At 40.8% G+C, this 22,257-nt stretch overlaps 1 protein-coding gene across 1 annotated transcript; it reads left to right on the top strand.

Moving 5' to 3' along the window:
- The first annotated feature begins 1,579 nt into the window (after positions 1 to 1,579).
- On the top strand, positions 1,580 to 21,721 carry chrna6 (cholinergic receptor, nicotinic, alpha 6). The gene is made up of 8 exons (XM_071505216.1): positions 1,580 to 1,804; positions 11,822 to 11,961; positions 13,025 to 13,069; positions 15,626 to 15,735; positions 16,749 to 16,956; positions 17,736 to 18,347; positions 19,709 to 19,981; positions 21,282 to 21,721. Exons 1-8 carry the CDS (start codon positions 1,747 to 1,749, stop codon positions 21,405 to 21,407), a joined length of 1,572 nt encoding a protein of 523 aa, XP_071361317.1. The 5' UTR covers positions 1,580 to 1,746; the 3' UTR covers positions 21,408 to 21,721.
- Positions 21,722 to 22,257: the final 536 nt, after the last annotated feature.

Raw genomic sequence — 22,257 nt, 5'->3', positions numbered from 1 at the left:
GGGATACTGTTTGTTGTGACAGCGCTCAGACATTGTTGTGAAGGTTGATTGTGTTTCTCCTGGGTGGCACCATATCTCAGTGTTTAAATGGTGTTCCACTGACCACTCATCAGGAGAACAGTATTTGAAAAAATGATGCTACTTCATAAATTATTTGATGAATATTTATATGCGCATTCTTGAACTACAGTGTATTTTCTAAAGGATCTCGCTTTAGAAATGAACAACTACACCAATTTAGATGTATTAGAATATAAAAGTAGTAGCAGTAATGATGTAAACAGTTGAGCACATAATGTGGGGGATGGTGGAAGGGGCTGTCCTGACAGAAAATAATGGTGAGCTTGATCTAAAATGTTTAGAATAGAATAAAAATAATTAGTATATATTTGCCAGCAGAATATTTCTGCTTGAAGAAATAGGAGGAGGTAGGAAGAGGTGTTTTTGCGTGTCACTGCTCAGTGGTCCATTGTCTCATAATCTGACCATGTTAGGCTAGTAGGAAAAATTAAAATTCATTAACTTAAACAGGACTTGTTTAACAGGGGGCTGTGAAGCCAAAAGGGCCGAATTTACCCCAAGAAGCCAAATTATTATTTGAGTGAAGAGGCAGGTTCGCCCCCCACCCTCTCTCTCTCCAGGACACATCCTCCAGCTGTGTGTTGTTCTTTCTCCCATCGATGGCTGACAGGTTTTGACTCGGTTCAGTTCAGCTCGGCTCCACTAAGCACTGCCTCCCTAATTACTTTGTTTGATGACGTCAAACCAAGCGTGGACAATTCGCGGGCTAAAATTAAACTTAATCAGCGCGATCCGCAGGCTGGTAAACAGGCACCTAGGGAGCTCATAATGAGGCAGAGACGATGTTTGGGAACAGACAAACTTTGCGCCTCAGCGCAGCGCAGTGCTGCAGTTTAGTGGCTGGAAAAGACACAACACGCTACACGGTCTGTGTCTAGTCCTGGATTTAGTACCGCAAACACTCACAATGCAAAGATTGTACTTTAACTCACCACGATAGAATAACAAACGTTTCAGAAAGATATATTTAGATATAAATGATATTCCTATGCGACAGAATGTGGTGTTAAATGTTAATAATGTGCGAAATATCCCTCAACATGAAGTGAATTAGTTACTTCAGCACCACGGACAGCGCTCAGTGAAACTCCCTGGCGCTGTCCGTGGTGCTGAAGGCAGCCCAGCATGTGCAACCACTTCCCCGTGCGTCTGTATGAGCTGCAAATCCGGCAGCAGAGCGACTGCCGACTGTTGATGTGATATAATGTAGTCATAAATGATTAGAATTATTTATATAACTATTTTCGTTTCTACAAACCGAAAAAAAACTACACCACGGTGAGTGCAACACTTGCCTGTAGTTGCTGGACACCGGTGTTAAACATTCTACCTGATTTTAGACTCAAATTGGTATTAGTTCATGTATGTTCTGTTCCTGTCAGCCACATAATCAAACGATCATCGAGAGCAAGTGTCAGGAAGGTCTTCCCTCCCCGTGTGTGGCTGCGCCAGAGGGGAGCTCTGCGCTCATAGGGGAGGGACGAGCGAAGTCAAGTTCGGATCAGAGCAGGAAGGAGCGCACCGGCAGAGCCAGACAGGCGGCACCAGGGGAGAGACGCGCGTTTTCCTGCCGTTTGACGTTATTTCTCTCATCGAGTAAACAGACAGAGTTCATCCAGAAGAAAAAAAAAAGTGAAGAGGATCCCCAGACGACACGGGGGAGACATGCAGCCGGCGGCGAGACGGACTTTACTGCTTCTTCTCGTGGTTTTGACAACACAAGGTAAGTAGGATTTATCCCAGCTAGGGTTTTATATATCCTGTAGATGCTTGATGCTTTTAGAGACCTGTGAGTGATTTTAGATCCTTCAGTTTAAAAGAGAGGGCGAGGATACGGAGTGAGATTTGCGCGTCGGTGCCTGGACATGTGAGATAATGATGTGATGGTTCAGTCTGACGCTTTTCAGTAAGTTTGTCTTATTCTTCCAGCTGTGGGAAGTCAGCAACAAGGTAGTCGAGTTTCTGTCCAGTGCGTAGAAGCCGAAGAAGCGCCTCAGTGTAGAAAGGCAGTCGATTGTCAGTCTCATAACTTTTTCTTTTGGTTCTTATTATTTTGGAAATTGCAAAACCGTTAAGACATCCAGACACGATCCGCCTCAGCCTTATGAATTCTAAGTCGATATGAACGCGAGATAAACCTCTTCCGCGACTTCTTGGTTCCGCGTTAACTAGGCCAATGAAATGAAATGCAGAATTTTGATGAATGCAAATGTTGTTTAGAGGCATGAGTCGTGATTTCAGGAAACCAAAACAGATGAGGATTTGTTTGCAGGATGTGTCGGTGTCGGAGTTTGTAGGTTAGGCTGAACAGGACCTGTGCAAACACTGTTTTATTCGGACAGAGGGCAGACAGCAGGTTTTTAGTGAGCGGGGATTGGCCGTGTGCAGGCTATTGATAAAAACCCTTTCTCCAGCAATGTGCGTCTCTGGATAAGTCTGATAACCTTAATTCATATTACCCCAATTGTGGCATGAATAAAAAGTTGAATTAAGTTGTCTTAGTGTGTTTGTTCTTCCATTTGTTTGTGAAATGATTTTCAGAGCTTCAGAGAGGATATTTTTGTGAAGTGGGGTCATTTTAAGGTTATTTTGATGGATCCTCTCTGTAGAAGAGGGATTTTAGGGTGACAAGTTGCCTTTAGAGTTAAGGAGTCAACATTAGGTATGTGGGCTAGTGATGGTTGAAAAGAAGGTTAGGGATTTTTTAAAAGCAAGACCGGGAGCAGCTTTGTTTGCAGACCTTCACAATTAGTTGAGATTGATTGCATTAAGAGTGAAGTAAGGAAGGGGAGAATAAAGGAAGGAATGAATGGTGCAGGGAGTGAGGAAGGAAGGAAGAAAGAGAAGGAGAGGGAGGGTGAAGGAAGGAAGGATTTGTTATTGCTGAAATGCACCCAGCAACTTAATCACTGACCGCAGCTGAGGCACAGAGCCTGGATCTAACCTGGAGCCACTCTGTGGAGCAGAGACGGTAATTATGCTGCAGAATTTCAAAGCATTAACGTAAATATTTGCTCCAAGGGCACAAATAGCAGCTATCTGATTCATGCATGGTGGCAGATAGGCTCTTTTATGGTTTATCAGCTTCTACACACATTCTTACTCCACACATGACCCTCTTGGCTGGGAGGTGTCTGTGTGTATGTTTGTGCCCCCCCCCCCCCCCCCCCCCCACCCCCTCTCCATTTCCAGAGACAGAAATGTGCCAGCTGGTGATCTTGCTAAACTGTGCCTCCTATCTACAAAAATTTACTCTGGTGCTGAGGAGTTTCTGTGCGACAAAGTTTGGAGTGGTATGTTACATTTTCATGTCTGGATACTTCTTGATATGAATCATAGTGAAATTTACAAATCTTTGTGCACATTGACAGCTTATTTTATAAAATTATACATTTTAGACATCTGAGACCACTTAGAAATCTAAGTAGCTACAAATCAGAGTAAACACACAAACACTGGGACACATACACACACACACAAACACCGACAGTAGCCTACATTCATTTTACACACGCACTAATCTGAGACCATCTACAAATGCAAGTACACACACAATTGTCAGAATACAATTTCGGATGGTTTACACAATTACAAATCTAAGTGCACTTAAAATCTGAGTATACGTGTAATGTAAATGTAACACTCATTAGATTACGTTTTTCAATGAACATAACAAGAAAGCATTTATAGTGATTGCAGTATTCATCCTGAACTTATCTGTAAAATGTCATTTCATTTCTCTCCCCCCAATATCGGAAACTAAAACATCACATACAGATGTTTAGGCAACTGAAAGCACTGGGTTAGTGTTAAGGGGAAATCGTAGTCTTGGTTAAACGTTCACTAACTCAACGCTGGCTTCAAGAACAAGTATTTAAGAATCCTTAAACTAAGAGCAAGATGTTAGACTCAGGTGATGGTGTCAAAGCCCTGTGCTTTGTACACCTAAACCCTGCCCCCCCTTTGAATTCTGTGCCGTATAAAAATGTCACCCTGTCTGAAACAGAAGAATCGTTAGGTGATGTGATTAGGCAGTGAGTACATTTCTCCTGTACCATATTTGGCAAAGTAAGTTGGAAGAATACAAACACATTTTTTTAGGAGTCAGCGTTAAATACACTGAGTACAGAGTAACACACACTTGTGAATTATCATCTTCAATTCACTTTCTCAGAAGCTTCCACAACTTCCTGTTCTGATGCAATCTCCAGCTTCACAGTTCAGGGCTCAGTCTTGTCTGTGGACTGTCAGTTAGTAGAAACCATTAAAATCCACCAAAAATACATGAGCACACATACAAACAATAAACACGCATGCACACATTTTTACAGTATATATTTTGCTTCTGGCGGTTTCAAAACGTGCTACTGCTAATGTGTTATTTCAGCCTGTGGGTACGGTATATTCACAATGCTGTCCCCTGTGTTCAAACAGAGGCTGCTCTCCTAATGTATTTGAATGCATGACTGATGATCCGGTCAGTGAACTGTGGTGACGAGGTGTGTATGTGTGTGCATCTGTGTGGTAACAAGGCTTATATCACAGTAACATTTATAGAGCAGAACACAGAGCGGAGGGGGGCGTGGCTAAATGCAAACTGAGTCACAGATAGACGTGTTGAGAACACCTCACACTGCAGCGCTGGCCTCACAAACTGGTAATCATCCACCTGTTTTCATAAACATGCAACATGTTCGCTACATTTCACAGTTTCATCATAATCAATGAAGTGTGGGAGCATTTTCTTCTGTCAGTCATCAGTCAATATCGTGAAAAAAAAATATATATTTTAACCAGTTTTTGCATGATCATGCCAACACAGATTTCACTTTTTAACACTTTTCCTTATAACATATTCAGTTTAACATTATATGATGATTATATGATCAATGAAGCCCAAATTTCTCACTATGGATGGTCCAAGGTGACATTTCCTAAAACCCTGAGAGAAGTAAATGGGTTAGTGTCTCTTTTTCACTTAAACAGGACAAAGTGCACATTTCTTAAATGAGAAAGCCATTGTTGAGATATTGGAGTGTGAAAGGCCAAATGATTCTCTCACAAGAAACATATTCAAATTCATTTAACCCACTTTTTAGGGAATAAGCCTCGAGGGAAAGGATGTGTAATTTCTATTTGATCTGCTCATTTTGAAGGTGAAAAAAGTTCATTTGAAAATGAATGAAAATGTGTGAGCCCACAGATACGTGTGCAGTCTTGCGTGAATGTCATATTGACTTTTAATAGAGCTATACGGGACCTGTACTAGCGGCTGAAAAAAGACAGGGAGAGAGAATAAAAGAAAAGAACAAGTGACAGAAAGTTGTTTGCAGGTTTTGACAGAATGTAGTTGTCACAAGCATCAAACACACCTCTTCCTATTCCATTTACTGGACACACACACACACACACACACATACACACACCCCACACCCCCCCCCCCCCCAACACACACACACACACACACGCACACACACACACACACACAATCATATCCCTTCTCCACTATCCCATCTTCTCTGGCTCTTTGCACCTGCGTCTCTCCTCCCTGTGCCTCTGCCACACTTTCTCGCTCACAAATCTCTCAGGTTCTGTTGCTGTCATCATCTTTCTACTTCATCTTACTCAGTTTTATCTCCGTCCTCTCTGCTGTCTCTCTCCCCCTCTATATTTTCCCTCTCCCATTTAATCTCTGTCAGTTGAATTCAGCTCATTTCAGCTGAGCTTTACTGGTACAAAAAGAAAACAAATAGTACCAGCTGAGCAGCTCACAGCAAAGCAATTACTCCTTTATACAGTGTTTACCATATAAGCATTGTACATAATAAAGATGGAAAAGTAAAGACACACTTTCTTTCACCCCATCTTTCTCGCTCTATCTCTCTGTTTCTCTCACACGCTCGCCTTTAAAAGCATTTGCATGCTCAAGGGAGAATGAAGTCTAAATGGCTCTTACAGTATCCTCTCAAACAGCCCATAAAATGGTCTCTTCTTCTGCATCACTCATTATCTGCCCCCACCCCCCACCACCCCCACCCCATTTCCCTTCATGCTTCCTCTCCATCATCGCCCTGAATGACGGACATCTCAGAACTATCTTTTAACAGTATCCACGTTGACCTCCATCCCTCATGTCTTGGGTGCATTAAATATTTCATGGGATGTATATTATATTTGAAGTCACTTGCTTTCTAAGTGACTTTCGACTGACTCTGCACATGTAGCTGAAAAATTCTTTGGTCTGTCATAACTGTAGCCGGCTTATTTTTTTGGTAATTTTCTTTTACAAAGTCTTATCAGAGAGAATGTCTCAGCAGATAATGAACAAGAGTTCACAGCCATGCTAGCAGCTCTGAGAAGTGCTTTGAGCTAAATGCTAATGTCAGCATGCTAACAGGGTCTTAGTGACAAATGCTGATGTTTAGTTGGTATAATGCTTACCTTGTTCACCATCTTAGTTCAGTTCATACACATACAAGTATTGGGCAAATTAAAAAAAATAATTGAGCTGACGATGTCAGTAGTAATAATGTCAAGGGATCACTGAACCTATTACAGTTCACCATGTGGGGGGCAGGAATGTGTGCATCAAATTTGTTGAAAACCCATCCAGTAGTTGCAGAGACATTTAACTCCAAACCACAAATGTCAACCTCATGGCAGCGCTAGAGAAAGGTCAGTGGATCACCAAAATCATTACACTCCATCCTCTGGGTGCCACGAACATCTGTACCAAATTTTTACGTTGAGATATTTGGACCAAAGTGGTGGACTGACTGACCAACTGACCCTAGAGCTATGCTGCTATTGCATGGCTAGAACCTACATAGCTATGCAGCAATATCAAAAAACACATAGGATTGCTTCCTAAATAGGACAAAGGTGAGTCAAACAGCATGAAAAAAAAGCAGGAAAGAAACGATGAAGGGACATAAATGGACTGCATTTACATACAACTTTTCTAGTCTTAACTATCACTCAAAGCGCTTTACACTACGAGTCACATTCACCCGTCCACACAGCGCTTGCTATCTACACGGTGCATCTCTATCAGACACACAGATACTCTGATGGCACATCAGAGGTAATTTGGGGTTCAGTATCTTGCCTAAGGACACTTTGACATACAGACTGGAGGAGCCGGGGATCGAACCACCGACCCTCTGATTCATGGACAAACCGCTCTACCTCCGCCCACATAACCTCTAAAGGCTTGACATTAGTAAAAAAAAGAAACAGTACAGAAGAATGGTTGTTCAAATTTACCTCATTTATGATGTAAATGTGTAAGAGGAGATTTATGTATTATTAAATCAAAACGGGTTGCATCACACAAACTAGTTCTTACAGTTGCATCAAACAAACTAGTTATTACAAACAGGTTAGTACCCAGGTACTACCAGGTGTAACTGTTTGTGTAGTTTACTGAACAAAGCTAAGATCAATTGTTTAGTAAAGATGTAAACTGTGAAGATTTTACATCCAATTCAAATTGACATCACAATATGCTAAATCAGAAAACATTGTGCAACCTCACAAGTTAATGTGGCTAGTAAATGATATGGTCTTTGGCTTTGGAAGTAGTGGTTGATTTCTACTCTCTGTAGCAAACGATTGCGACGCACATTCGAGCAGATACCTCAGCACCATATACTACATTGCTTCAACATGTGGAAAAAATCCAAAGCTTAACAGACTTACCGCTTGGTTACAGTTTTTGAAATATGATTGGAGAATCATTGTGTGGAGGAGGGGGTTCAGTGACCTGTCAATTCACATCTACTTAGTTGCTTATACTATTTGTTAGTGGATGGCGAGTGATATTCATTTGAAAATGATCACAGGTTTTTGTGAATCTTGTTTTTATTCACTCGTCATGAGACTTATTTCTCTGTGAACTCTCCATCTCCGTGTAAATCATTTTGAACCCCTTTACCAGTTTATGTCATGTAATATGTTAATCCTAGCATGATGAAAGCACACACAACTGGAGAGCGAGATTGGTGGCGTAATAATTTGAAACATGGAGAGAGAGGGGACATTATAAATCCAGATGAAGGTTGGTCGAACCTTTGGCTCATAATTGGTTGTTTTATGATTCTCAATGTGAAATGCATCTGACCATGTCAAATGTGTGTATGTGCATGTCCACATCTGTGTCTGTGCGTGTGTGAGAGAGAGAGCGTGTAAATGCGGGATCCTGTTTTGATCAAAGGACTGGTTTAGTCAGTGGACATGTATGAGAGAGCAGCTCTGCCTTTGTAATTATACTCACATGTAGATGAAAAATTACCTTTCTTCCTTCCTTCATCCCGTTCTCTTCTTTCCATTCTATTCTTGTGCTTGTCTAAAAAATACTGCTGTCATAATTGTTCGTTGAAATCTTTCCTTTTTTGTCAAACATGGATCAGATGCAAAGTGTTTAGTACCATGTTTCCTTTAAACTCTATTTAGCATAGCATTAGCACATGCTAGGCAGCAACCAGACAGAGGGCTATGAAGTCTGGATTCACATAATCTTCTGAGTGACATCTTAAGACGGCTTTGCTTTCAGTCCCTCTCTCTCTCTCTCTCTCTCTCTCTCTCTCGCTCTCTCTCTCTCTCTCGCTCTCACTCTCTCTCTCTCTCTCTCTCTCTCTCTTTCTCTCTCTCTCTCTCGCTCTCTCCTCCGTTTTACTATTATTCTTGTCTCCAGAGGGCTGTCACCATGAGTTCAGCACCAGCTGGGTTTCTGGTGTCACTATTGCCTGCATGCAGAGGGTTATCTCTTGCCTTTAAGGAAGGAATCTTGATGTAATAGGGTCAGCAATGTTTCATCATTGGGATTTCAAGGCCTTTTCCAAAAAAAAGTCCATTTTAATTAAGAGATTTTCCTCTCATCTATCCCAAACTCAATTTGGCTGGTTTTATTCAAATGAGGATAGTATTTAAAAAGAGGGGAAAAACAACAGAAGCACCTCAAGGCAAACTCTGCAGGTGTCTTTGAGGTGACACATGTTCTACAAAGGTCCTCTAAATGGTAGACTTCTTTGCTGTTTCTCCCTATTCTTAATGTCATTCTTTGACTGTTGCTGTAGTTGTTTTTTCCTTGCATCCTTTGTCCATTTTCATATTGCCTCTCCTTCCACCCCTCCCTGCACCCTCTTCTCCATCCAACAACTTGAGAACTGCCCAGAAGAGCAGAGTGTGGTACTGATCTAGGTATTTATAGAGAGCGATGGGGAACAACCAGGGTGTCTGTGTGACAGCTGTGGGGTCTTGAAGGACTGTAGTGATTCAGTAGGCTTCAAGGCAACAGACTGTGGAAAACTTTCAACTTGTCTTTTTGATATAGTTCACTTTGAAAACTGTTATTCAGTATAATAAGTATCAGCTATTTTTAACTTTTGCTCTTGCTATATAGCTGATGTTCGCATTGATAAATGTTTACTAACCATTCTAGAATAAATGTGGTGAGTTTACCATAAAGCTTCATTCCTCTACTCACCAACAGCTGTGGAAAGCAATCCTTTTCTTCTTGCGTGTATTTCCATCACTTCTTTTCTTCTACTGAGGTTGCATGCTAACCAGCTAGCCTTGTAGCATCCAGTCTGGCCTGAAGAAGTAACGGTGTTCAGGGGACATATTATAACCTCTTGTCTTGTAAATGCAATGATGGCTGAAGATCTGGGTCTGGGGTTTCCAAACACTTCAGTGAGTGAATGGCATACTCTGCTACCAACAAAGAAGACTAGTAGAGATATACAGAATAATAATACTTTAAATGGATATTGGTAGAAAACTGTTTACCATAAATAGTACCAAAAATAGAGTTTGGTGTCATTAAATTCATATGGATTATGATTTTAAATTAATTTACTTTTAGATCCATTTTGATGACTTTGGCGACTATGGCCTTGTGTTTTGTTCACGACTGCAACAACACAGTATTTTGAATTAGCTACAGTTCTGATTTGCACAATGACATAAACCTAAAGCACTGTTACATCACTTTTTAGTATACAGCACTTAAGCAGCAGTCTAGCCAAACACATATCTATATCTGGGTAAATTTAAATAAATCGTGTTCTCATACAGGATGAACCAGCACCAGCTGCAACACCTACCCATCTATATTTACCATTAGTCAGGAGAAGAGACGAGGACAAGCTTGTCACTGTGATTTATTTCCATTTAGATATTACGTTTTACTTCAGCTTAGATGAGATTCTATTCTAGGATATCTACCACCTGCCCATAATGCTACCTAAATAAGCAGACAGTATGACGCTCTGGCTTTTAAAGTGATACTCCACTCAAAGCTGTGTTTGCTCCTGCTTGATGAACTGCAGCAGTGGTCAGTTAATTCATCAATTCAGGTCAGTCACAATGGTTTCTAGTTATGACAATGACTATTTGGACTGTAGAGGACCAGGCTAAATCCTGTGCTTCCATGTTGGATGGAAGCTCTCCTCAGAGAGTCCACAACCCAAACCATGCACTTAGCCATAACTTCGAGGCAAAACAGACCTATACTAACACATTTTTTTAATACATTATATATATATATATATATATATAATTTATAAAAAAATGTACCGCACATGTTACAGAGATAAATGGAACCATGGCAATGATGCATGATGATACTAATGTGGCTCTGCTGGCAATGTGATAGCATGTTGTGTCGAGAAGCTGGGATCAGTTGGTGGAAGGGGAGAAGAAAAGATAAATCCGAGCTGCTACAGAAAGTGTTTCAGTGGTATAGACGTTTGTGGTTTCAGCTATATTTGAAATTTGCTAGAAAGGTTCATGTTGGGAAGCTAAGAGGAGAGTTGTTTGTCTTAGGTTCACCAGTTTCAAAATACCCATCACAAAAACTGGCCTTTGATGATTCAGAATTACAGGGTTAAGATTTGGTTTCTGAAATAGGGGTTTAACATCTGCAGTTGTAAAAGCTGATAGGGAACAGTGGGGTTGAATGGTGAGTGACTGCGAGGAGGTCTATCACTGCATCAGTAAGTCCAAGTCTAGAGGGCAGGTGATGGGTTTGGAAACTGGAGCTAATGACAACAGTCTCATGGGTCTGAACTAAATTGAAAATAAAGAAAGGGTGAAATTGAAAGATGTCTTGTCACTCAGCTCAGGGTCAAAGGTCAGTGCGAGGCATTTGTGAGCTGCAATGATGTGATGAGCTTATTCCTCCCTTTCTCATATACCCTGTGAGAGCAGAAAGAGAAAAATGAATTTAAGATAATAGACTATTTATGATATGACCATATCATTCAGAATGGACATGGCAGCTCTGGGCTCCCCCAGTTACACAGAGAACGGAAGTTATCTCGAGTCAAAGACTTGTTCAAAGTAGACTCTGATGATCTAAGCAGAGACACTATGATCTAAAAAAGACTTCTTTATAGGCAATTCATCAAATATCATAAAACGTTCTCTCCACAAACTCAAAGGATTTATTGATGTGACGCTGCATAACGCTGCATCAGAAGAGGCTGACGTAGATTTTTCTCTCATTTTATCATTAATATAATTATTTGTAGCATGACTTGAGTTGATTGGAATTGACTGTGGATGACTTATATAGTTAGACTTGAACTGAATTTGCTACATTTTTTTGCATATTAATTTTTTTTTTCTAACACAGTATCTTGTTTCAACTACTTCCTCTCAAATCTCTCTTTGAAACTCACTCGCCCAGCCACTGATCAATCTGTCTGCCCCCTCTTCTTTGTCTCTTCCCCCTCAGACTGCTTCTCCTCCAAGGCAGAGGACCGGCTGTTCAGAAAACTGTTCAGAAGATATAACCAGTTCATCAGACCAGTGGAAAATGTCTCTGACCCCGTCACTGTGGAGTTTGAGGTTTCCATCTCGCAGCTGGTTAAAGTTGTAAGCTCCACACACACCCACACACACAAGGCAGGAACTGAATTTAAGACTCAATTCAACATAATGTAAAAGGTGTTTAAAGCACCGTGCACATTCAGTTCTGTATGTCATGTTTCATAAGTGCAGATGGACAAAGGTGAATGAGTCCAAAATGTGTCATTAGTAGCATCCTCTAAACACCATGTGAGAGTCTGTGTGAACTGTGAGACGTCTTCTCATGAGAATCTTGATCGTATTTTCTACCTTTTGAATCAGAGAAGCTGAAAGATAAGCTGCGGAACGAGACAAGTGAAAGCGGAAAGTGAATGCAGTCTTTATTTAGTCTTTTCAGTTTCACGGATTCTAAAAATGTCTCACGGTCTTGTTATGCACTGCTGTTTTGCTTTGGCTGTGTTAAGTTTAACGCAGATGGGGGATGATGCTGGGAGGGAGGGGTGGAGGTTGGTGGTGGTGGTGGTTGGGGGGGGGGGGGGGGGGGGGTTGCTTCACATCCCCCAGTGAAAAGAGGTTTTCAGCTCAGAATGGAAATCCTCAGATTAAGGGAAAATTGCCTGCAGGAGCCCTTTTCAGACTGGACTGATATGTAGCTATATCTGCTTGCTCTGCAAGGTGAGATTAATCTAAAGGTGAGTGTGTGGATGTGTGTGCATTGGCATGGGTGCACTCAGGGAATGTGTCACTCTGTGTGTGTGTCTGTGTACATTTGCTGCTTGTATATAGTATACAGCATGTGGCTGATGCGTCTCTTTATGTGCTTTATGTGGAATCCTGAGAATCACAGGGCTGCAAATCAAAACTGCCTCATGGTCACAGAGAAAAGGTAGAGAGGAGGTGACATCTGTAACCTCTCCATCTATTATTAACTTACTCATCGTCAACCTTTTCAGCCAATCAGCTCCAACTTTAGAGGACAAGGATTAGGGGATGAATTCCATTTTTTTTTTTAAATGTGTATTTTTATTCCTCTCTTGATTTTTTTTTTTTTTTGTCTATACCAACAACGCACTTTGTCTTACACACACACATAATCACAGAGCTCCACTCCTTTTCTGTGTCTCTGCAGGATGAGGTGAATCAGATCATGGAAACAAACTTATGGCTGAGGCATGTAAGTACATGCGTGCACACACACACACACACACACACACACACATAGTCAGACAGTGTATTAACTATTTCATTGACACAACCCCCATCCTGTGGTCTGCAGAGACAGAGGTAAGTGAAGCCTGAAGAGGGGTCATGTGTGTGAGCACATATCTATACATACTAAGCAGACACCAGTATGAGATGCCAACCTGTGCTTCACTCTATCCCTGTGTGTGTTTGTGTCTGTTTGAGATGTGTGTGTATGTGAACGTCATACATCACTGAAATGTTAAACACAGTGAGAATAAAGGCACAAATGAACAAGGAAACAAGGACATCTCAGATAGACACTTGGATGCAAGCAGCTGGTGATTGATGTTAGTGATATGGTTAGTCACGTCCTGCCTCTCAGCAGATCTATAGCCACGGACCCTGAACTCCTGACCTCACTCAGACAGCTATCCTCCAAATCTTCCAAACTGCAACCACTCTGGTTCTTTTCCTTTTCCTCTTCACCCATTCGCAACCTGTATTTCTCTTATAGAAAAAAAAGTTACTATAAATATTATAGACCACAATGATCTAAATCAGAGACTAATTGCACCACATGGTGGAACCACAGTTGGATGCTGATGTGATTCAGCAGTAGATAAGATGTTTCTGTGATCTCTGGGCTCTCCAATTAAAATGCATTAAATGGCCTGTACGGGCTGATCTCATTTGTTGTTTGTAATGGCTGAGCTGTTTATTTATAACAAGGCATCACTAATGAGAAGCTGTGTCAACACCACAGTCACTCATAAGGACTTTGAATCACAGCCAGCGGTTTTACAGTGGAAGCCATTTTAGATGAATTTATTGCGTCTGTTCTGCAGAAACACTGCAGGGGATTCCTTCTGTAACAGTGCACGGTGTTTCTAAATGCGTTCACTCTATGCTCCTCAAGACCAAGCTCTAGTGCCTACTTTTATGTAAAGGATAAGAGAGCTTAATTTTAACTAAATACTGTACAACTGCAGACACTCTTTGTATCTTTTCCCCTCTCTGATGCATGTCTCCATTTTTTCTTTCAGCCCTCATAGGCCAGTCAATACTAATCAAGCAGCCTATGCTAATGGAGGGCTGAACCTAATATTTTAGAAAGGTTTTATCAAAGACTAAGAGGTCATTATGTTATTGATACAATAGACACATTTATTTATCAGTTAATTCATGAATACAAAAAGTAAGCTGCCTAATTGATGAACTATATTAATAGGAAATCGAATAAATATCAAATGAAAAATATGGATATTTCTCCCTAAATTAAATTAATAAGTAGGCAATGGAATAAATAAATACTGTAGGATCAATAATCATGATTGGTTGCTCTGTTTCTCAGCAGATTCAGACAAAAGCTGTGGAGTCAGACCTTCCCCTCTGTATCACAAAATAATTAGAGCAGTGATAATCCACTACTGTAGTGATAATGAGAGTAGTGGTGCAATTTGTTACAGTATTTATAAATGGGAAAGGCAAAATATAGGATTCAACATTAGCATTGCATGCACTAGAAGAAGAAAAATTTGCTGGATTTATGGCAGCATTTTTGGTTATTCCAGCCTCTCTCTAGCTACCAAATTATTTTCTATGCTCACTAAATTAAAAAAATAAATAAATAAATAAATAGAATAAAATTACACAAGCCATTTTCACCCTATTTCCCCAGTAGATTTGATATAGTCTCTAAGTGTAGGAAGAAGTTTAAGACGTTCATTCTTTTGTGAGAATGGTTGGCTGTTCATGGTCACTACCTATGGCTACCTGTTAAACAATTAATAATTGTTGTAGTAAAACAAAATGCATATCAAGTACAGGAGCAGATATATGTATATGTATATGACCACTTTGACCCATCAGGAATTACATCTCCAGCCAATCATACTGTAAACTGCCAGGATAGATAAATGGAAAACCAGTGTAGCATGAAGTGGTTAATTAAACAGCTCCCAGGTCATAACTGGTTATTAATCCGCTTTGCTAATGAATGAATTCATCTTGAATGACATGCAAATAGCCACGACTAATGGATCCACAGCTCATGAAACGTTACCCGCAGGTATTTTGACAGAATAGCAAATGAACGCACTCATCCCTCATCTCTTTCACTGAGCTATTTACACATATGCTCCCCTTCTCTCTGAGCTGCTGCTTATACAGATGTGGCTATTGTGAAAGTGTTATTATTTGCTTACAAAACTGCTACATTGCGACTCTATTCCCAGAAGGAATTGCATTAAAAAAATACACGTTTGCTCAATTTTTTAGTGCATAGGCAATGACAGTATTTCAATGCTCAGTGAAACTCATGTTTCTGTCTATAAACATTGGATTTCCTGCTACAAAGTCCTTATTTGGCTCTACTATAAAACATCAAAGGGAGCTCTGCCTGCAGTATAAATATGTATTTCAAAATATTCCCATGAAGGAGAATGTCTCCAGTGACTGATGATCTGTGCAGTGTACAATGCAAAACACAAAACAGATGGTTGACTCCCCAGTATTTTCAAAATGCTTTTCTCTTTTTCTCTTTAAGATTTGGAACGACTACAAGCTGCGATGGATGCCGGCTGAGTTTGATGGGATTGAGTTCATTAGAGTTCCGTCAAACAAGATTTGGAGACCTGACATTGTGCTCTACAACAAGTGAGGCTGTCAACCTTATCGTTAGCTCAAACAGCATCATCATAACCGTAATTTTTAGAAACTAGAAAGAAAAACAGCATTGACAGTGGATCTTAAAGCTGCATCACTCAATATTTTTATATTAGCAATAGGTGAAATGACTACATGCTAAAAGCTAAACATGATAAACCCAAAGAGAATTAGTCCCGTCAGCTCTATGGAGCAATTTAGGTTCTTTCAGCTCACTGTTTTGGTTTTACAGCCTGAAGTTTTAGTGTTTTCATTCACTCTCATGACCCTCATCAACCTTGTTTTCAGCAACAGCAGGTAGCTGCTTTCAGCAAAAAAAGATGGACAAAGTTCGCCACTAGCTTGTGAACATAGTGGCACATTTAGCAGCTAAAGAGCCAGGCAGTTTCCAAGTTAGGCTGGAGGAAGAGAAAACCTAGAAACATGAAACTTGAAGGCGTAAATAGGCAACTGTTCGCTAACACATAGGCAAAATCAGCTTCATAAAATGATAGTATGTCAGCATGGTGCTCGTTTCCCAAGTACTTATTGCAAAATATTGCATTTTTGAAGAATAAATGTCTTTTATACCTCAGTGACTGACTGATAACCTTAAAAATGCTAACATGATGGTCTATTGTTCAGGGATATTTTTAGCTGTGCTCTGTTCTCTCAATTTTAATTCATTTAATTGTGGACTCATTTCGCTTTTGACTTACAATAATGATTCATAATGTTAATCTAAGGCAGTTTTGTATTACACATTAATGTGTAACGCAGTTTCATTGTCATTCTGATGCCCTCTTTCCTACCTCTGTAACCTCACCTCTTTATCTTCTCCCCTCTCTTGTGTTCCTCGCTTCCATTTCCCCCTCACTTCCCATTGTTTAATGCCTGCCTTCCTCTAACCTTTGTTTCCTATTCAACGCCCACATATGCCTTTGTATCATATCTCTTCATATCTTCTCTGCCATGGGAATATGTGTGCTTAATTACACACACACACTCACACACATCATATACAGCGCTGTAGGTGATTTCCTTGTGGAGGACAAGACCAAGGCTCTGCTGAAGTTTGATGGTACCATCACCTGGGTTCCTCCAGCTATTTTTAAATCCTCATGCCCCATGGACATCACCTACTTCCCCTTTGATTATCAAAACTGCTCCATGAAGTTTGGCTCCTGGACTTATGACAAAGCCAAGATTGACCTGGTACTTATTGGGTCCAAGGTCAGTATAAGTGTTAGTGCGACTATGTCCAAATGTGGTGTAACCAATGATGGAGAGCTCAACTGAGTTTGTAAAAACTGTAGCTCTGGAAGGAGCTTTTTGAAGTCTGAGAAAAAACCTAATGATATCATGGTGATGTCATTAGGGTTACCTTGCCAATCATAAAATGGGGGCATGGAGTTTGAACAAAGTAGGTTTTAGAAAGCAGGGTGAGTTTGATGACAAATGCTTATGATGTTGCATTATGGGAGGTGTAGGATCCAGTGTTTTTGAAGATTGACTAGAAGTCTCAGCCTCTGCTGGTTCTCCATTGAAATTGTTCTATTTTTAAAAATCTGTCTCTTGCAAGTGCTTCAGTTTTATGAACAGAACATTATAAGTTTCCCTTAAAGCATCTTTTACATTCTACATTATGTAGTTTAACCATTTCGTTGTTTTACTCACTGAGAGGGATAAACAATGGCTGCATTTGCATTTTTTAACCTATTTTCTTTTTCACTACTCTGAGATTTTCTGAACTGTAACAAGATGGCTCCTATTTTCTGTAAACTACAGTGATCAGCGTCTCCTTGCAGTGACAAGTTTTGGTTGCATGTGGACATAAAATCCAGGTGAAAATTGGTTTTAAGCTGGTTTGCACCTAAAGAGGAAAAAAAAAACTATGAAAACCAAAACATTGAGCCTTATATGTGTCATACTGTTGGTAAGTTTAGCCTGAATGTTGTGCTAGTGTCATTCCATTGCATGATTTGATTTCAAGATCTTTTTCCATCCCCTAGGTGAACCTGAAAGACTTCTGGGAGAGCGGCGAGTGGGAAATCATTGATGCTCCAGGCTACAAGCATGATATCAAGTACAACTGCTGTGAGGAGATCTACCCAGACATCACCTACTCCTTTTACATCCGGCGTCTGCCACTCTTCTACACCATCAACCTCATCATCCCCTGCCTCCTCATCTCTTTCCTCACAGTGCTGGTTTTCTATCTCCCATCTGACTGTGGAGAGAAGGTCACGCTCTGTATCTCCGTCCTGCTCTCCCTCACTGTGTTCCTGCTCGTTATCACCGAGACCATTCCCTCCACGTCGCTGGTTATCCCGCTCATTGGAGAGTACCTGCTCTTCACAATGATCTTCGTCACACTCAGCATCGTCATCACCGTGTTTGTGCTTAATGTACACTACCGCACACCAATGACCCACACAATGCCGGGCTGGGTGCGCTCTGTGTTTCTCAAAGTACTGCCGAGGATTATGCTGATGCGGAGGCCGATTGATGAAGACAGCAAAGCTGGGGGGTTGGACAGCAGTGGGGAGGCAGGAGGAGCTGGAGGGGGAGGAGGAGGCGGAGGAGGGAAAGGAGGGAAAAAAAGGAAGAACAGCTTGATGCAGGTAAGTGGACCCTACCCACTATATACTCCTGCTGTCCCCCCTCAGACCTAAGTGTCAACTGTAGACTTGTTCAATGAACCACAGAACCCTTGCATGCTACGCTACACCACCTGAAATCTGGAGTTGTGGAAAGATCTCCCACACCAACAACAGTTCAGGCAACAGTTTCTTTATGCAATTGAATATTCTCAAAGAAAGTCTGACTGCATGACTGTGTGGCAAAGAGCACAATGCTACGGTGGCCCTGAGAGCTCAAGACACACCAAATAAGTTACTTGAAGCTGAACCAGGAGACACAAAAAAAGTGATGAACCCAGCTGGGACACACTTTTTGTTCAATTCACAGAGTTTGTGTATTTGGCTGTGTTCTGAATTTGCTTGTTTTGAATGTGTTCTTTAAGTTGCAGTGTGTTGAGCTCTCAGGGCCACCGTACAACAAAGAGCCAACATGTGACGAAATTTGAAGAATAAAACAAAGGTTAAGAGGTTACAGTGGACAAGGTCAAAGCTGAAAGTGACTGAAGCATAATGTCAGAACAGTACTGAAAGGGCTATAGGGTTTTGCCATTTTCACTCTCTTCATTGAAAAACAATGGCTCATGCAGGTACAAAGCAATTCTGTGGCTGATCACATGTAAAGAGCTCAAAGATCCTTTGTCAAAGATTAATTCTTTATGTGTAACTTTCCAATTTGTGAAAATTAATCTATTCATTGATACGGTTACATTTTATTATTTAAATTTATGTTTCCATCAATATTAGGAAAAAGGCAGCCAGGCTTTGACTAGAGCACTATAGTTTTGATTTAATTTCCTGCTCAAGAAAAGGAATATTCATTTCTTTGTAGCGCAATGAGATGATTCCTGCTCGGTCTCAGTGATACATGGGCGAAGCTCAATATGTTTAGCTGTGGGAGTCATTGATTTTGCCAGATCTCAGGCAGTTATAACACGGAAAAGAGCCTAGGGGAGGTAACTGAACCATTCTTACAGTAATACTCAAAACCTTGGATTGCCTCCACCAGCAAACTGCAAGTGTTTCTGACCATTTGACAGCTTACTTATCTTATCATAGACTTTTCAATACTGTATTGCCTTGGGATCTAGCTGTTTGGTTCCTGCAAGTACAGCCAGGTGAATCCACTAAAAAACTTTTCGACTTTATTGTCAGCAATGAGAGCCCTGCGGCCGCACTGCTTTTACTCCCCAAAACGCTGGAAATAAACAAGTCTGCTGAAGCCCCACAGATCTATCCCTGAGATCCCACATCTCTGAAACAAACCATGGCTGCAAAAGAAAAAATATTACCAAACAATGTGAAAGAATGTGAAACATTATCTGAACTCTGGCTGTGGTCCCCAGCAGGTCGGAGGAGGCTCCCTCAACTGTCTGGAGTTTGGGGACAGTAAGCTCTCCTCCATGGAGGGCTGCACTGGGAAGAAATGCCCTTGCCCCTGCCAGCATGGGAAGGAGACCCCAGAAACACCAGACACAGGGAAGATGACATGTCAGCTGAGTCCACAGAGCATCAATACAGTGGTGGCCTTTTCAGTGGTTTCACCTGAGATTAAACAGGCCATTGATAGCGTCAAGTACATCGCAGAGAACATGAGGAGCCGCAACAAGGCCAAAGAGGTGAGTCATGCTTATTTTCACTGTAACTGATCACACTGGATGTCAAGTGATTAGAAGAAAAAATAAAGCAAATGCAATGTAGCTTTTTCATTTCAGCAGCTGCTGTATTCACACGTCTAGTTTTTGGTAGGGGTGCATCAGAGGGTCGTATCAGAGGGTTGGGACGAGCATCCTATATGACCATTTAGGTTCGAAGACTTGTGTGGGTGTTGTACAGCTGTAGGTATAATTCATAACATTAACGATGCCTCTGGTCCGAAGCAGCTAAATGTAAACAGTATTTGCACCTTATGTTTACCAGCTGTGACATGTCAATGTGTCCTCTGTGAAAATGGTCTATCAGTCATATTTTGCACGCACCATCAGGTTAGCCAAGGCAGACAGTAAAATTATAACCATGAATCTCTGTTGTGAATGTACATGTCAGTTTACCAGTGATTTCCTAGATCAGTTTTGACCTACCACATTCACAATTATCTAACTGATAAAAATGAAGGCCAAATGAAAATAAATTCTAAATTCTTCAATTGGTCTTTTTACTCTAATTTGACTATTTTGAACTATTTTCGGAAATACAGTGTCTGACAAAACTTCAGAATCAAACCTCATAGGAAATATGATATTCCACTGTTTCTAAACTTTGCATAAATCTACAGCCACTCACAGAAACCAAACACACAGAAAGTGGGTTTGATGCATAATGTATTCATGCAAAAACACTCTAAGCCGTGTTGGCCTGGGAGAGCTCTGCAAATCCTAACCAGCTCATAAGTTAACAATAGTGTAAGTTAGAACCAAATTATTTTAGATTTGAGTGGAGAGCTCTCCCATGTCTCCCTGTCAGTTATAAATACAGTGGGTGAAATCTCCCAAAGGGAAGAAGCAGCCTTTGATATGCAAAACTCGTGGCTCAATCAGCTTTGTCAAAACGCCTGTCACTTCTTTTGACGCTGTGATTTGAATGTGATTATCATAATAATTTCCTCCTGTGTAAATTATGTATCAATTTTCTGTTGGCTTACAAGAAATATTCAGATCTTTTCTCTCTGCCTGTATTTTTCTGTCTTTCCCTCTTTCTATCCTTGGTGCATAATCCTCACCTCACCCCATCAACTCCCACAACCTCCCACCTTCTGAGATTCTGAATCACCCGTTTTACTCTCGCTGTTTCACTGTCTCACCTTTCCTCACTCGCCTATCAAAAGAATCTCTCTAAAAATGTTCATCTTCCGTTTGGCACCACTGACACTTTCCTCTATCTTCTCACACTTTTTTGTTTTGTCCCCTCCCTTGCTCACAGGTGGAGGATGACTGGAAGTACGTTGCCATGGTGATTGATAGAATCTTCCTGTGGGTGTTTGTGACCGTGTGCGTCCTGGGAACCGTGGGCCTCTTCATCCAGCCGCTTTTTGGCTTCGTCTCATAACCACTGACCAATCAGGGTTTGCTGCCACCCTGTGTCGACCAATCCTGTACAAGTGACTAACTCTGAGTTCTCAGTTGACAAATCAGAAAACTACGTTTTGAGTCCTAAAGAACAATTTGGTGTGCTGGATTTGATTCTTGCCTTTCACAGAAAGCAGTAACTACAGAAGCAGTGAAGTTGAGGAAGAAGGTTTTTTTAAGGAATGGGGCCAGTAAAGGCTGGTCAGTAAACTGTGTAACAAACACAAAGGTTGTAAGCCTTAATTTTATGTCTTTTAAGGTGGCTTAATTTACCGAAAAATGAAAAAAAAAAAATTGCCATTGAAACTAAAAATGCAGACACTGCCCTCTGCCTTTAGTTAAGGCACAGAAAGTGAGGGGATAACGCAATATTTACATAATAAATCTTTTCTTTCACCACTCTTATCAATTAGTTAAAAAAAAAAGTATTTTATATTTAATAATATTCTGTATATATACAATAAAATGAATTGAGGTACAATTCAATATTTGATTCAAATGTAGCTTAACCAAACATAGAATCCATTACAGTCAAAAGGGGAGCAGGTGGTTGCAGCTACTCAGCTAAAATAGTAAGGTTAGCTTTAGCAGGAGGTTAGCTGGGCTTAAGCGTATCACCCTGACCTATTTATCTGGTGCCTCATTTAGCCAGAACAACTAATTGAATTATTAAAAATGTCTTCATCACAAAAGGTAGCTGTCAGCTACAGGTAACAACTATGAAAATCAATAACTAAATTTAGTTTTGTTTTTAGCTCAAGCCAGTCATTGCTATATCACCAGCTGGCTTTCACTTGACGCAGCTCTCTCGCTTTAGCTGTGTAGCTGGC

Source organism: Trachinotus anak, unplaced genomic scaffold (genome assembly GCF_046630095.1).
Source record: "Trachinotus anak isolate AG129_WGS33_773 ecotype Australia unplaced genomic scaffold, CSIRO_AGI_Tana_v1 ptg000019l, whole genome shotgun sequence".
Taxonomy (NCBI): Eukaryota; Metazoa; Chordata; class Actinopteri; order Carangiformes; family Carangidae; genus Trachinotus; species Trachinotus anak.
This window is presented reverse-complemented; position numbering and strand designations above follow the sequence as displayed.